General features: G+C 40.3%; 1 protein-coding gene across 2 annotated transcripts in view; it reads left to right on the plus strand.

Moving 5' to 3' along the window:
• The window catches only part of PLAG1 (PLAG1 zinc finger), a 51,816-nt gene extending 39,285 nt beyond the window's left edge, over window positions 1-12,531 (plus strand). The window contains exons 2-4 of one of the 2 annotated variants that reach the window (XM_041473677.1): window positions 1,953-2,052; window positions 5,839-6,197; window positions 6,792-12,531. In XM_041473677.1, coding sequence (XP_041329611.1) covers window positions 5,956-6,197; window positions 6,792-8,055 — 1,506 coding nt within the window. In that variant the 5' untranslated portion in view covers window positions 1,953-2,052; window positions 5,839-5,955 and the 3' untranslated portion in view covers window positions 8,056-12,531. The remainder of the gene's footprint in view (window positions 1-1,952; window positions 2,053-5,838; window positions 6,198-6,791) is intronic. The other variant, XM_041473678.1, reaches the window with a different exon arrangement.
• Window positions 12,532-12,846: the final 315 nt, after the last annotated feature.

Genomic DNA, 12,846 nt, shown 5'->3' on the forward strand with positions numbered 1-12,846 from the left:
TTTCGCTTAATCCTGTAAATGGAGTAAATGTTTTCATTATTCATATAAACATAGCCCCTTTTGTGTGTACATTGTTGAGCTCTTTACATAATAAAGGCCCTGTAGAAATTGAGATCCCACTAATTGTAGGTGTAGCATTGCCCTCACCTGGATCCACTGCATTGTGATTTTGCTGTGTTTGTAAGGTAATGAATGAATGAGAGTACCTGACTGTCCTCCTTCATTCTCCTCAGCATTTTAGCTACATCGTGTGTTTATCTTGTTTATTTACTTATTCAAGCTGCTTCATTTTCCCCTGCTTCCATAGTCCTTCCATGTCTCTAGTGGCCTGTCCCTGAGGTCATCTGCTTTTTGCTAGAGTGACTTTAGATGTGTGGTGAACATTGAGGACTATAAACATTTGAGAGGAAATGTTAAATGCCACTGAGAGGACTTGATAATATTTTAACAGGATTTGTTGGGGTCTTTTTTCCAAACAGGAAATAGTCTGAAAGTGTGAACAGTGAAGGAGCTAAGTCCATGTGGACTTAGTCCATTACATCTATGTGTCTGTCTTAAATATTGTCTACCTAACAGTAGTATAGTACATTAGTAGAAACGCTTAACCATAGTAGTACCTCAGTAGAAACATCTAGGGAATGAAACTCTTCCTTTGTGATAGTGGAGGATGTTGAGATGGGCATTGCAGGGGAATGGATTTATAAGGGTCTTGCTGGGAGAGGAGGTAAGGAGTCATCATCATTTTCTCCCTTAAACAAGATGATTTGGGAAGCCTAAAAAGTGGAGGTGAGGGTTGTGCTCATTAGTTGAAAACAAAACTTTTCATTTGAGTACTGGAGCTGTTTCTGTCTCCTGCCTGTATGTACAAAGCCCCACATAAATGTTCCTCAGCCGTCAGAGAGCTTCAGTTGGTTGTTCTGAAGTGCTTCTGACATTAATGGGTGTTCAGGGACACCTGTTTGCTCACATTCACACTCACCAACAGAGGATGCTGGGGCTGTGCAGAGCTGAACTCGGTATCAAAAGGAAGAATGATTTCTGGAATGAATGGGAAGCCAGAAGGGAAAATGTTGTTTGGTGGGGGGAGACATTACATTACTACAGGGCTCCTGCCAAGCAGCTTCAGCCTGCTGTGGGGTATGTACAGGGCTTTGCCTTTACACATCTGGAAGAATTGGACAGGATAAACCTCCCCATTACAATGAGGCACTGAACATGTTTTCTGTGTATACCTGTGTCATCCAGGAGGCCTTCTAGCAAGACAAGGAAGACCTGCTACAAATTTGCAAAAGGATGATGGCAGAGGAAAGGGAGATACAAGGGAAATTCCAAAAAGGCCCTCTCAGTTTGCTCAGGCATACCTAGACTTGCCCTCCTTTGAGATTTACCTGTAGCATGTTCATCATTAAGAGGTTTTATTATTTTTTTTAAATTAATTTTATTTTCCTTTGCAGGTCACCTTTTAAGCTGCTATTTCCTGTATAATTAAGCAGAATGAAGGCATTAGGTTCTAGTAAAGTTGGGCCTAATCCAGAATCTTCTCTTATTCAGTCCTTTCTGAGTAAGAAACTCAAGTCTGGGCCCAGCATTTCACATGTTTTGCTGTTACGTCTAAATTATTTGTGGTCTGTGGATTTTTATTTTTTTTTAACTATATGAAAACTCCTTTGCTTTTGTCTAATTTTATCTCTTTATGTGTCACTGTCCAGCATAGCATTAGTTGAAATTATGTAAGTATACTGCAAATTGAAGTGCATAATTGCTACTGATAATGCAATAATGATTCCTCCAGTTTATAATTAACAGTATATAATGTTCTGTGCATGGGTTGGATCTGTCCCTTTTAACTTTTCCTTTCTGATTCTTTCCAATCCCTGGTCTTGCCGCATCACAGCCTTTATGAATGCGCTGGTTTCGCTGGAGTCTAGTCCATTGTTCCTTTTGTTTTTCAGACCAGTAAAAATGGGAAGTACTGGATTCTGGTTTCCTCCAAGAAGAGTCAGCGGAACTGGTTAAGACCAAAATCTGAGGACTTTAGTGGGCAAACATCAGGTGTGCATTGAACAGAGGCTGCTTTAATCCTCTTTAAGTATATGCTTCTTTAAAAATAATGTTATATATAAGCTTTTCTGTAATGTGTTTGTTATATTTGATACTGCATATAATCATTCATCCTGCAGTTGTGAAAGCACCAGTAAGAATATGGATTTTAAGTGATAATATGTTGAGACACAAGCAGGCAATATTACTCATAAAATTCTTTCAGCTGGTCTTTGGAAAATTTAATATTTGAGGATCAGTGGTTTTTTTTAAGTTTTATCTCCATTGCTCAGTCTATATATCCACACCCAAGAAAAGGAAAAAAAAAGTGGTTATTTGCTATTCAGAGATCAGTACTGACATTCTTAATTGCCTCACCTATTGAGAAGTGATACTGAAATAATAGTGCATACGTGTTTTTTAATAAAACTCTATCATTGTCAAAGATTGGATCCACACTATATTTGTTCTAGTGGTGCATTTTTAAGGACACTTAAACACAGTTCAAAGTCAGCTTAATTAGTTTTGATTGTAGAGGAGCAAAACCCAAATTTTTTTGTCCCTGTGAATGTTCTGACTGGTACAGCAGCTAGGTTACCTGAAATTTTGGAGAAGACAACAGTAGTCTTATATTGGCCTGAATATAGGATGGTCTTCAGCCTGAGGTATGATCTTTGCATTGAGAAAAGGAGTGAGAAGTTGTCAGATGCTAAGTTGTTAAGCTTAATATGCTGTTTCATAACAAAGGCTACTCTCACATCAGATTCACCCTTCTGCATGGCCTCCTATCCTGCATCTCCCCAGCTTGATGCATGTTCATTTCCTTTCCACCCACCCCAGTGTTACCAGCTTACCCCTATCCTCATGTCCTTAGATATTCCCAATGCCTGTGCAGCAGTACCTGAGCCTCCCTAGCCCTACATCCCCATCCTGGTTCTGTCCACTCTCCCTCCCTGTGGTGGCTCATCCTCCTTCCCTGTATCCTTCCTGCTATTCCTGTTTCTTTTGTCACTGTCTGGGCACAGACTCCGCTTGCTGCTGAGCTGAAATAGCACGACTCTCGTGCAGCAGACTGTGGAGGCTGGTCCCTTGCCTTTTCTGCTAATCCTGCCTTCCCTGTCTCAGGCTAGGTATGGATTTGGCTGGGGGGCCAGAGGTGCTGGATCCCTTGTACCCCGTTGGGGCTGTAAGTGTGCCCTGGCCATGCAGTGAGAGCTGTGACTGCTGTGCTCACAGCTCTGTGTGGTGGGTCTCATGCAGGTGCCTGTGTGGTGTAAAAGTACCCTGTGCAAGTGTAGGTCAGGTTGGATTTTTCTTCTCCCCCCTGAACTTCATTTGTCAGGAGAGATTAGACTAAAACAAAATTTCGTTCTACATTCAGGCCAATACTGAAGACCACACTGAAGACCAGTGTGTTCATTAACAGAAGAACAAAATTAATTTTATTATCAGATTCTAATTAAAGCATATATTTAAAAAAAAAAACCCTTTCAATCCACAGATATATTGCAACTTTGATGTGAATCAGACTCTCCTTTTGATTACATTGGTGGCTTCATTGAAGTCTTTGGAACTGGTCTTCATTTGCTTTTATTGAAAAAAATCATTGCTCTTATGTCTCCAAACAACTGTTCCTTATGAACTAGAATTAATGAACTAGATTGTTGATTATGAGACAGAAAATAAGATTAAGCTGGTACTTTGAAGACCTGTGCATTTTCTCACTCATGGAACTGATGTCTCCAGGCTTCATCCCATGAGTGGGAGTGAGTTTAAGACAAATCTGAAATCAAGAGAGTCCTTAAAGAAATGCTTTTTCTTTCACTAGGTATTTTTAAAAGAAGTTAAGGGAATAAGGTGGTCTTGCAGAACTGCTAGGTTAAAGGAGGTAGCGTAGTTTAACCTGTCATTCAAGGACTTCAGGGTTGAAAGGAAGCAGATTTCCATCTTGGTGTACCAGTACTTCTCTCCTCCTCTAAATATAAGGGAAAATGGGGATGAGGGAGGAGAAGGCTTAGACAAAGACATGCTCTGTATACACATTTCAAATGGGGTCTCAAGTCTGAGGATTTCTTATAATGCAGACATTAAAGAGGCACTTTCCCTTCCTCTCCCTGCTTCTCCTGTCCTGCCATGCATTGAAGAAAACACAGGCTTTCCTTCCTACTTGCTTTCTTCCAGGACCATGCTGGGGCACTTGCAAGGACCGTGTAGTTTTCCCCCTGGCACACCTGGGCGCTGCTCTCCACTCCTCTCTGGAGCAGTTGCCTGCCTCCATCTCTGCTGAGCCTCAGCAGAGGTGAGAGGACAGCTAAGGCCGGGGCTGCCTCCCAGCTCCCCGGCCTCCCTCACTGCCAGCAGGGAAGAGCCCGGTTTGTTTTCCAGGGAGACGGCGTTGGGCTGGAGCAGCTGCAGCCTGGTGGTGCCTGCCCGGCTCCAGCTGCCCAGCTCCACCTGTCCCAGCAGCTGTGGCTTCCCCGGCCCTGCTGCCAGGGCTGTGGCGCTGCCCGGACGCCGAGCCCTGGCCCGGCCGCTGCCCGGCCCCGGTGCCGCCCGGCCCGGCCGCCTCTTGCGCAGCTGCCCCGGCAGAGACCGGAGGGGACAGCAGCTGCCAGCCGTGACACCGGGGCTGGGGGTGGGTGGTGGCACTTTCAAGGGAGAAAGGCTAAATTTTGGGGCTTTCCAGCCCTCAAAAATGCTTGCATTGAGTGCTCTCCTGCTGTCCTCCTTGTCTCTGCTGCTGCGGACCTCACGCTCCACCCTTCCCTTTCTGGCTAGCGCAGGATTTTGGTATCTATAGTAGCAGTTGTGCTCCAAGGATGAAGCGAAGCTGTCAGCAACCCCTGACAAAAGAGGGCTGTTGAGTGCCCTGTGGTGGCAGGTGCCCAGTTGCCACTATATGATACCAGATGACAAATCGAAAACTTCTCACCCGCGAGTCAGACACAAGGATCACGTCACACACTTCCTGACAGTAAAAGCCTCTGGTTTAGTTGACATTTTGCTATGCCACAGGGGCAGGACTTGGAGCCTCCATCCTGAACTAGCCTGAGTCTGAGTGCTTACAGCCTTTGTGTCTCACAGGGTAGTGTGAGGAGTCTGGGGGTCTCTAGCACTGGGCTGATAAAACCCTGATCTATCTAATCTAACCCTAATCCATGGGACTTCTGCCATTCACAGATCAAGTCTCTGTTAGCAGAGGGTGAGTTTACAGGAGAATTTCACCTGGTGTTAGGCATCATTGGCAGTGCATACATTTTCCCAGAGTAGATGCATAGATGTGCAGTAATCACGGGGAGGGAGGTATATCCAAAAGGGAACATGAGCTTTGCCCTCCATAGTGTCTGCATGGGTACTGCTGTGTTTTGTGCAGGTTTTCAAACATTTTGAGGCTTACAGGCTTTGACAGTTGTGTGTGTGTGTGGGGGGGGTGGGATGTCTGTGCAAACACCACAGGCGCGGCTGCGATTCCTTTGAAATTGGAAGCTGCCAAAAGGTGCCTGGGTAGGTAGGCCTTTGCCTGATGCCTCCCTTAATCTGACAGAAACTCTGCTGTTCTCCATCAGTGCTTGAGGGGAAAGTTGTGACGTGTGATTTCAGGGCATATGTGGATCTGTTCATCCTGAGCAATGCATTTTAACAGTTGCAGCAAATAGTATAAAGAAACCTGTAGGTATTACGTTAGACCAGCTGAACATAACTTTATTTTTAAGTTTTATTCAGAAGCATCACATAGCAAGTAAACTTCAAAATCTAAGTTTAGTTACAAACTAGTTGTTTCTTATTTTTTTTTTCCAGTCCCCTTTTGCTTTCTTTTACGACCACATGAAACTTGAGAAGCCATCTAAAGCTAAATCATTTAGTGGAGTTGGGCAATTCCCAAGTGTCCAACAAGAAGGCCTGGTTTAGGCTGCGATGGCCACTGTCATTCCTGGTGATTTGTCAGAAGTAAGAGATACCCAGAAAGTCCCTTCAGGGAAACGTAAGCGTGGTGAAACCAAACCAAGAAAAAACTTTCCTTGCCAACTGTGTGACAAGGCCTTTAACAGTGTTGAGAAATTAAAGGTTCACTCATACTCTCACACAGGAGAGAGGCCCTACAAGTGCACACAACAAGACTGCACCAAGGCCTTTGTTTCTAAGTACAAATTACTAAGGTATTAAACTCTATTTATCTTTCAGATTATATTATCTATTTTATGTTGGCCGTGTTAAGCCGTGTAAAAGTATATATTTCTGTACGCCTTCAGCTGATTGCAGAGAGGATGTGTTAATTAAAGTAGCTATTGGATTGTTTCTAGAATTCTAAATTACCTAAGTTTGCAAGCTAATGTCTTTGATTTTGTTTCTTAATTTGTTTTCTGCTTTTGTTTTCTGTTTGTTTGTTTTTGTTTTGTTTGTTTTGTTTTTAATGAGCGTAGAATTTTCATTTGTATAAGGAATTGTCACAAGAAAAAGAGTATGGACTGAAAGTTCTTTGGCTATGGACTTTTACATGAGTACTTTCATACTTGCCCATATACCCCTGTTACCGTAGCTAAGACCCACCAAAACTAAAGTGTCAATTTAAGAGAAATGGCTCGCGTTTTGCAATATTTAAATTTGTCAAACTGTCTTTGTAGTGTCATGCTTTCAGTTAAAAGGTTCTGTTGCAAAGCAGCCCTTAGTGTAGTATTTAGCTGCCATTAAAAAATGAGCACGTGTGTTTTTTGATCAAAATAATTACTTACAGAATATATCTGTGTTTAAAGGCATATGGCTACTCATTCTCCTGAGAAAACCCACAAGTGTAATTATTGTGAGAAAATGTTTCACCGAAAAGATCACCTAAAGAATCACCTACATACACACAATCCCAACAAAGAGGCCTTTAAGTGTGAAGAATGTGGAAAGAACTACAATACCAAGCTTGGGTTCAAACGTCACCTGGCTTTGCATGCTGCAACAAGTGGTGACCTCACCTGTAAGGTATGTTTGCAGACTTTTGAAAGCACAGGAGTGCTGCTGGAGCACCTAAAAACTCATGCAGGCAAGTCATCGGGTGGAGTGAAGGAGAAAAAGCACCAGTGTGAACACTGTGATCGTCGGTTCTACACCCGAAAGGATGTCCGCAGACACATGGTAGTGCACACTGGAAGAAAGGACTTCCTCTGTCAGTACTGTGCACAGAGATTTGGGCGGAAGGATCACCTCACGCGCCACATGAAGAAAAGTCACAACCAAGAACTTCTGAAGGTCAAAACAGAGCCAATGGACCTTCTAGATCCCTTTACCTGCAATGTTTCTGTGCCTATTAAGGATGAGCTGCTTCCAGTGATGTCTTTACCTTCCAGTGAACTGACATCAAAGCCATTTACAAACACTTTGCAATTAAATCTCTACAACACTCAGATTCAGTCCATGCAGAGTTCTGCATCTGCACACCAAATGGTTGCCACATCGTTACCATTGGGAATGCCTTGTCCAATAGATATGGAGTCTGTCCACCCTTCTCACCAGCTATCGTTGAAATACCCGCTCGGTACTACCTCATACTCAATTTCTATGCCTGAAAAAGAACAGCCATTGAAAGGGGAAATTGAAAGTTACTTAATGGAGTTGCAAAGTGGTATGCCTTCTTCATCCCAGGATTCTCAAGCATCTTCATCAAAACTAGGGCTGGATCCACAAGTAGGGCCACTAGATGATGGGTCTGGGGAAGTTTCCCTTTCCAAGGGCTCCGTTCCTATTAGTGAACCTCTAAATGCCCCATCATTGGACTTTTCTCAGCTGTTCAACTTCATACCTGTAAATGGCCCTCCCTATAATCCTTCTGTTTCAGTGGGAAACCTCGGGATGAGTTATACGCAAGAGGAGGCACATTCTTCTATGACTCAACTCCCACCACAAGCCCAGGATCCACAAGATCCCAGCAATAGTATAGGTCTTGGGTCTCTGCACTCATTGTCAGCAGCTTTCACAAGCAGTCTAAGCACAACCACCACCCTACCACGATTTCATCAAGCTTTCCAATAGGATGTACAAAGCTGGCTTGTTAACTGTCTATTTGTAGAAATGCCTTAGGTGACCATTTTTAACTTAGTGCCTACTATAAGACATTATAAATTCTCTGCTTTTGTACAGTACCAATCTCATGAAGCCAGTAAGAAATTTAAATTAACTTTTTTAAAATGTTTTGAAAGTGTTTATTCTCAGCTGTGTTTACTTTGGTTTGTTGGTTTTTTTTTTAACAGTCTCATTGTATTGTTTTCATTTTCACTGCCAATTTACACATTCAAAATGTTCAGTAGAAAGTCATCCCAAGCAAACTCACAACACTCATCCCGTTTTTAAAACTTTTTCAACCATACCAGCTATTCTGTTTTATTGATGTCAGTGGTAGAACTGCCACTTTTACCTTTTAATATATTCTACTATTTGCAAATAATCCATTTAAAATATGTATCACGAGGATTCCTGAGATTTGGGAAAAAAATTCTCCAGTCTGTTTCCAAACGAATCCTCTTCCCAAATGGTGACACATCTGACCTGTTCTATAATGACAAATCTAAATTTTTAAAATGAATATAGAATTCAGATTTTTCTGAAAACTTGTGTGTGTATATATAGAAGTCCATATATACACATGTGCATATATATAGCATTTTGACTTGTATTGAAGTCATTATAAAAGTTGTTAAGAATTTTGCCATTTTCTGGCTTAAATTTTGGTGGCCTGTTATGGATAACAGAAGAAAAAAAAAATTAGTGTAATTCTCTAAAATTAGGGCTGAACAGAATTTTGACAGAGAATCTCTGCTTGCCTAAATGACAGGTTTCAAGTTGAATTTGAAACTGTTGTGCTTTCGTGACTCTGGTATAGGGAAACAGGCAAAATTAATGGCTGATCTTGAAATATAAAAGTGTTGTAATGTAGTAATGCAGAATATTTTGTTGCAGTTTTTGTTTTAATTCTTAACTTGCTGGTTTTTTTCTCTTTAGTAGCATAGAAAGAGTACTGCATAGGAACCTTCCAGTAGCGTGTTCACGTTTGTAGGCGTCAGTCTTCTCCCCGCTGCCACCGCCAAAGGGTGGATCAAGTCCAGCCAGAAAGTGTGTACCTATTTTCAGTTCAAAACTAGTGTGCAGTCAGAAAGTGAATGTAAATTTGCAACTACCAGTTTGTTTTGTTTTGTTTTTATTGGAGTGATCTTTTCAGTTGTGTTACATGGTGTGTTATGTCCTCCTAAGCAACAAGTTAGATGTTAATTACACTTTCTACACCTGGGTACTTGGTTAGGGACTTTTTGCCCATTGCCAAGATTTAAAGACAGGACTCTTAGGAGTGAAGTAAAAGCATATTGCTTACACCACTTTTACCTAATGCAATATATATTCTATCCCCCAACCCCTAATAACCAAAAGAGGAAAAAAACCCTAAAAAAACAACCAACCCTGTGATGCGTAAAAGCAAACTAGATTTGCTGTAATTCAACAATAACATTATTTTCCTTGTCATTTTTGTACAAGGAATTAAAAAATGGAAATCGAGTACATTAGTATCTCTCAAACAATAATGAGAATTCATACAAGGTTTTAAGTGGTTAAACTGAATATACTTCACAGAAACAAAAGTTGCTCCCATTTAAGGAGCTCATGCTCCGGATGTTTTATCAGTAGCTCCTACTGGTTTTTTTAATGCTAGGAGCAATATGCAGGTGTAGTTTTACTATTTTATACATATGTGTATTTAAATTTTATTACTGAAAAATAACATTTTTATAAATGTGTTTATGTTCCAAAGGCATTAAAATAAGGATGTATTAATAAGGAAAATACCTTTTGAAATTCTGCAAACTACTCCTAGATTTTGGTTTTAGGAGCATGTTATCTCAAAGTGGGCGTTTAGCTCTGCTTCACGACTGCTTCCTCTGGTTTCTGTGAAACAGATTGCTCGCTTGCTTACATCTTTAGTTGAATGATTTGTTCAATATTGCTTTTTTTCCATTCACCTTTCTAAAGGAAAGAAAAACACAGATGAACAGAGCACAAGCTGAATGCAACCGAATGTAGCTCTAGTTTACATGAACGACCGTAACGCATCTAAGAAAAACTTGGATTTATTCTCAATCCTTTTAATCTGAGATGCAGATAAATGGACTTAATTCCTCCAGTGGGTTATGCCGAGCATCTGCAACTCTCCCTGCCGCAGAGAAAAGCTGCAGGTGCTTGGCATCCTGCAGCTGGCCAGGCAGTGCTGCCCTTCCTGGGCAGCCTGTGGCAGACAAATTTCCAGTCTGCAGCCACTTGTTATCAGCCCCAGCTGCTGAAAGACTTAATAAAAACCAAAACCCACAGACACTTTGCCAACACTTGTTTCTTAGTGCATAGCCAGAACCCTTACTACCTTGTTTGTGCCTTAGCTTCCTGAAAAGGGATTGACATTTCACTTGGAGTTAGATATACATTTCATTTGAGAAATGGAGACCTCAGACAAGATATTGAACCTCATTCAGTCAGGGTTTCAGTGGGTGACTGCACCCAGAGTGTTTGCAGCTGAACTAGGATGTAGGGTAACATGGAAGCAGACTGACCCTTTAAGCAATACCAGCACCACCAGAGTGCTTTTGAGCATCACTTAGGCAGAGTCAATATTGGCCACTACTAAACCATCAGTTTTTAAACCCCGTTTTCTTGATTTCCCATGGATTCTTGGTGGGTGGGGGGAGGGCTGGCTGATCATGCACCACTCTTTGTGCAACTTCTAAACTTCTAGTAAGGTTGTTTTGTTGTTGGTTTTTTTTTTTTTTTAATATATATATTTTTGTGTACTTGTTGCTTGTGCTTTATTTAGTAGTAAATTGTGGAATAGAGTGATTTATTGTTAATTTGGCAGTAGCGGTTTTTAAAAACCATATACTGACTGAAACATGAGCCAGAGCTGATTGCTTTATTAAGCTAATAATGAATGTTAAGAGTACATATTTTCAGGATCATTTGCCTAGTGAGCTAAACTTGTATTATAGGCCAATATTTTTTAAAATAAAGCTTGGTCAACCTCTATGTTACACATATTACAAGATATAGCACTTTCAAAAAGAAAACCTAAACCTTTTAAGAAAATTTCTTACAGGTTATGCTTTTTATTATAAAACCTTTTATTATAATTTGTTTCAAGTGCCATTAGATTACATATATGTAGGCCTTTGGTATAATGCTTTGTGTACAAAATGGTAGACATTGTAATTTTAAACAGGTACATTTTTACAGTGTTTTCTTATCAATTTGCTATATTGCACAGAACCAGTGTGTCTTTCTTAAGGGTTTTACAATGGTTTTTACTAGGTTTACATGTTTCAAACTACACTGTCTTCTACTGCCATTTTGAATACCAGTCAAAAACAATTAGGAGTTTGTCCTCACCATTTGCAAACTGTCTTCTGGAGTTCTCGATGGTAAACTTTGTCAAAAATATTTAACATGCAGTATTTGATGCAGATTTTTTTTATCACATCCTATCATCGCTATGCTGCTGTCTGAAGTTAACTTTGGGCCTGATCCTGCATCCGTAAATGCTATGGGGATCCTGCATCCTTTGTTATGTCTGTCTCATACACTGGTTTAGCAGCTTCTCCTGTATTCTTCTCAGTCTATAGCCTCTGAAATATATGTACTTATCTGGTATGTAGTAAACCATTATAGGCTTAGCTGCCTGTCCTGCTTCCCCCCAGTGTACGTTTTAAACCACAGCTTACTTAGCATCATGCTCAACTTACAAGTAATGCCACAGTAGTTCAAAATGTGTTTGGGTAGTCCCAAAGCTTTTATGCAATAAGGGTGTCTTACTTTTGTTGGAAGGCAGTGTCTTTTGATAACAGTTATCTAGCCCTGGAAGTGACACAGAACTATTGCTAATCATATGTAAACACTTTTCAGTATAAGCTTCAGTGGTACAGTTGAACCAGAGTGAATGTTTATCTCCTCAGAAACACTCCTGCAATATTGTTATATTGGATCATGCTGCTAATGTAACTTGGGATACAACTCCTCTCATGGTGCTACAAACCTCCCTGTCTCATTCAGATGTATTTTTACCCATAGAAAAAAAAGGACTATACTAGACCTATAGTTGTATGATATATTTTTATACTGTGACGTAATTTGTCATTAATGAACTTTTGTGCAACACCACAATGTATTCATATGCACTTGCAAAAGTAAAATTTTGGACATGCAAATTTAAACGCTGACAAGCCCAGCTCTTGTTCACAAAAATAGGTGACTGCTAGTTAATGTTAACTGTGGGCTTTTTATATGGTGTGGAGTGAAGAACATACTATATGTTACTAAAAGCCTCAGACAAAAACTGGGAAGAGTATATTGGTGAATGATGTCACATCCAAACCTGACTCAGATTGCTGAAATTATATTTTTAGCTAGTGGAAAAATTGTTTGGACTTGTATGCTAAAATGTTTTTAATGATAAAAGTTTTGAGTCAAAAAAAAAATAGAGGAAAAAAAAAAAGAACACAGAAAACCCTGCATTCCAGACTGAATTTGTATATGTTTCTTGCATTTAAAATTTGCTATCCTGTGATATGGGAAATTGAGTTGCTTATCATGTATATGTACTTTAAAGTGTATTCACAAACTACTGTTGTATTTGTATAAAATATAGACAAAAAGATTGCATATATATTTTTGTGTATAAGCTCTGTAAAATAGCAATCACGTTATGAAGCTGCAGCAGAACTTCATTTTAAACATTCACATCCAAAGAAACAGACTATTTATTGTCCACATACCCTGATTATAAAATATACCTTG

The sequence above is a fragment of the Pyrgilauda ruficollis genome, unplaced genomic scaffold (assembly GCF_017590135.1).
Source record: "Pyrgilauda ruficollis isolate IOZ18807 unplaced genomic scaffold, ASM1759013v1 scaffold30, whole genome shotgun sequence".
NCBI lineage: Eukaryota > Metazoa > Chordata > Aves > Passeriformes > Passeridae > Pyrgilauda > Pyrgilauda ruficollis.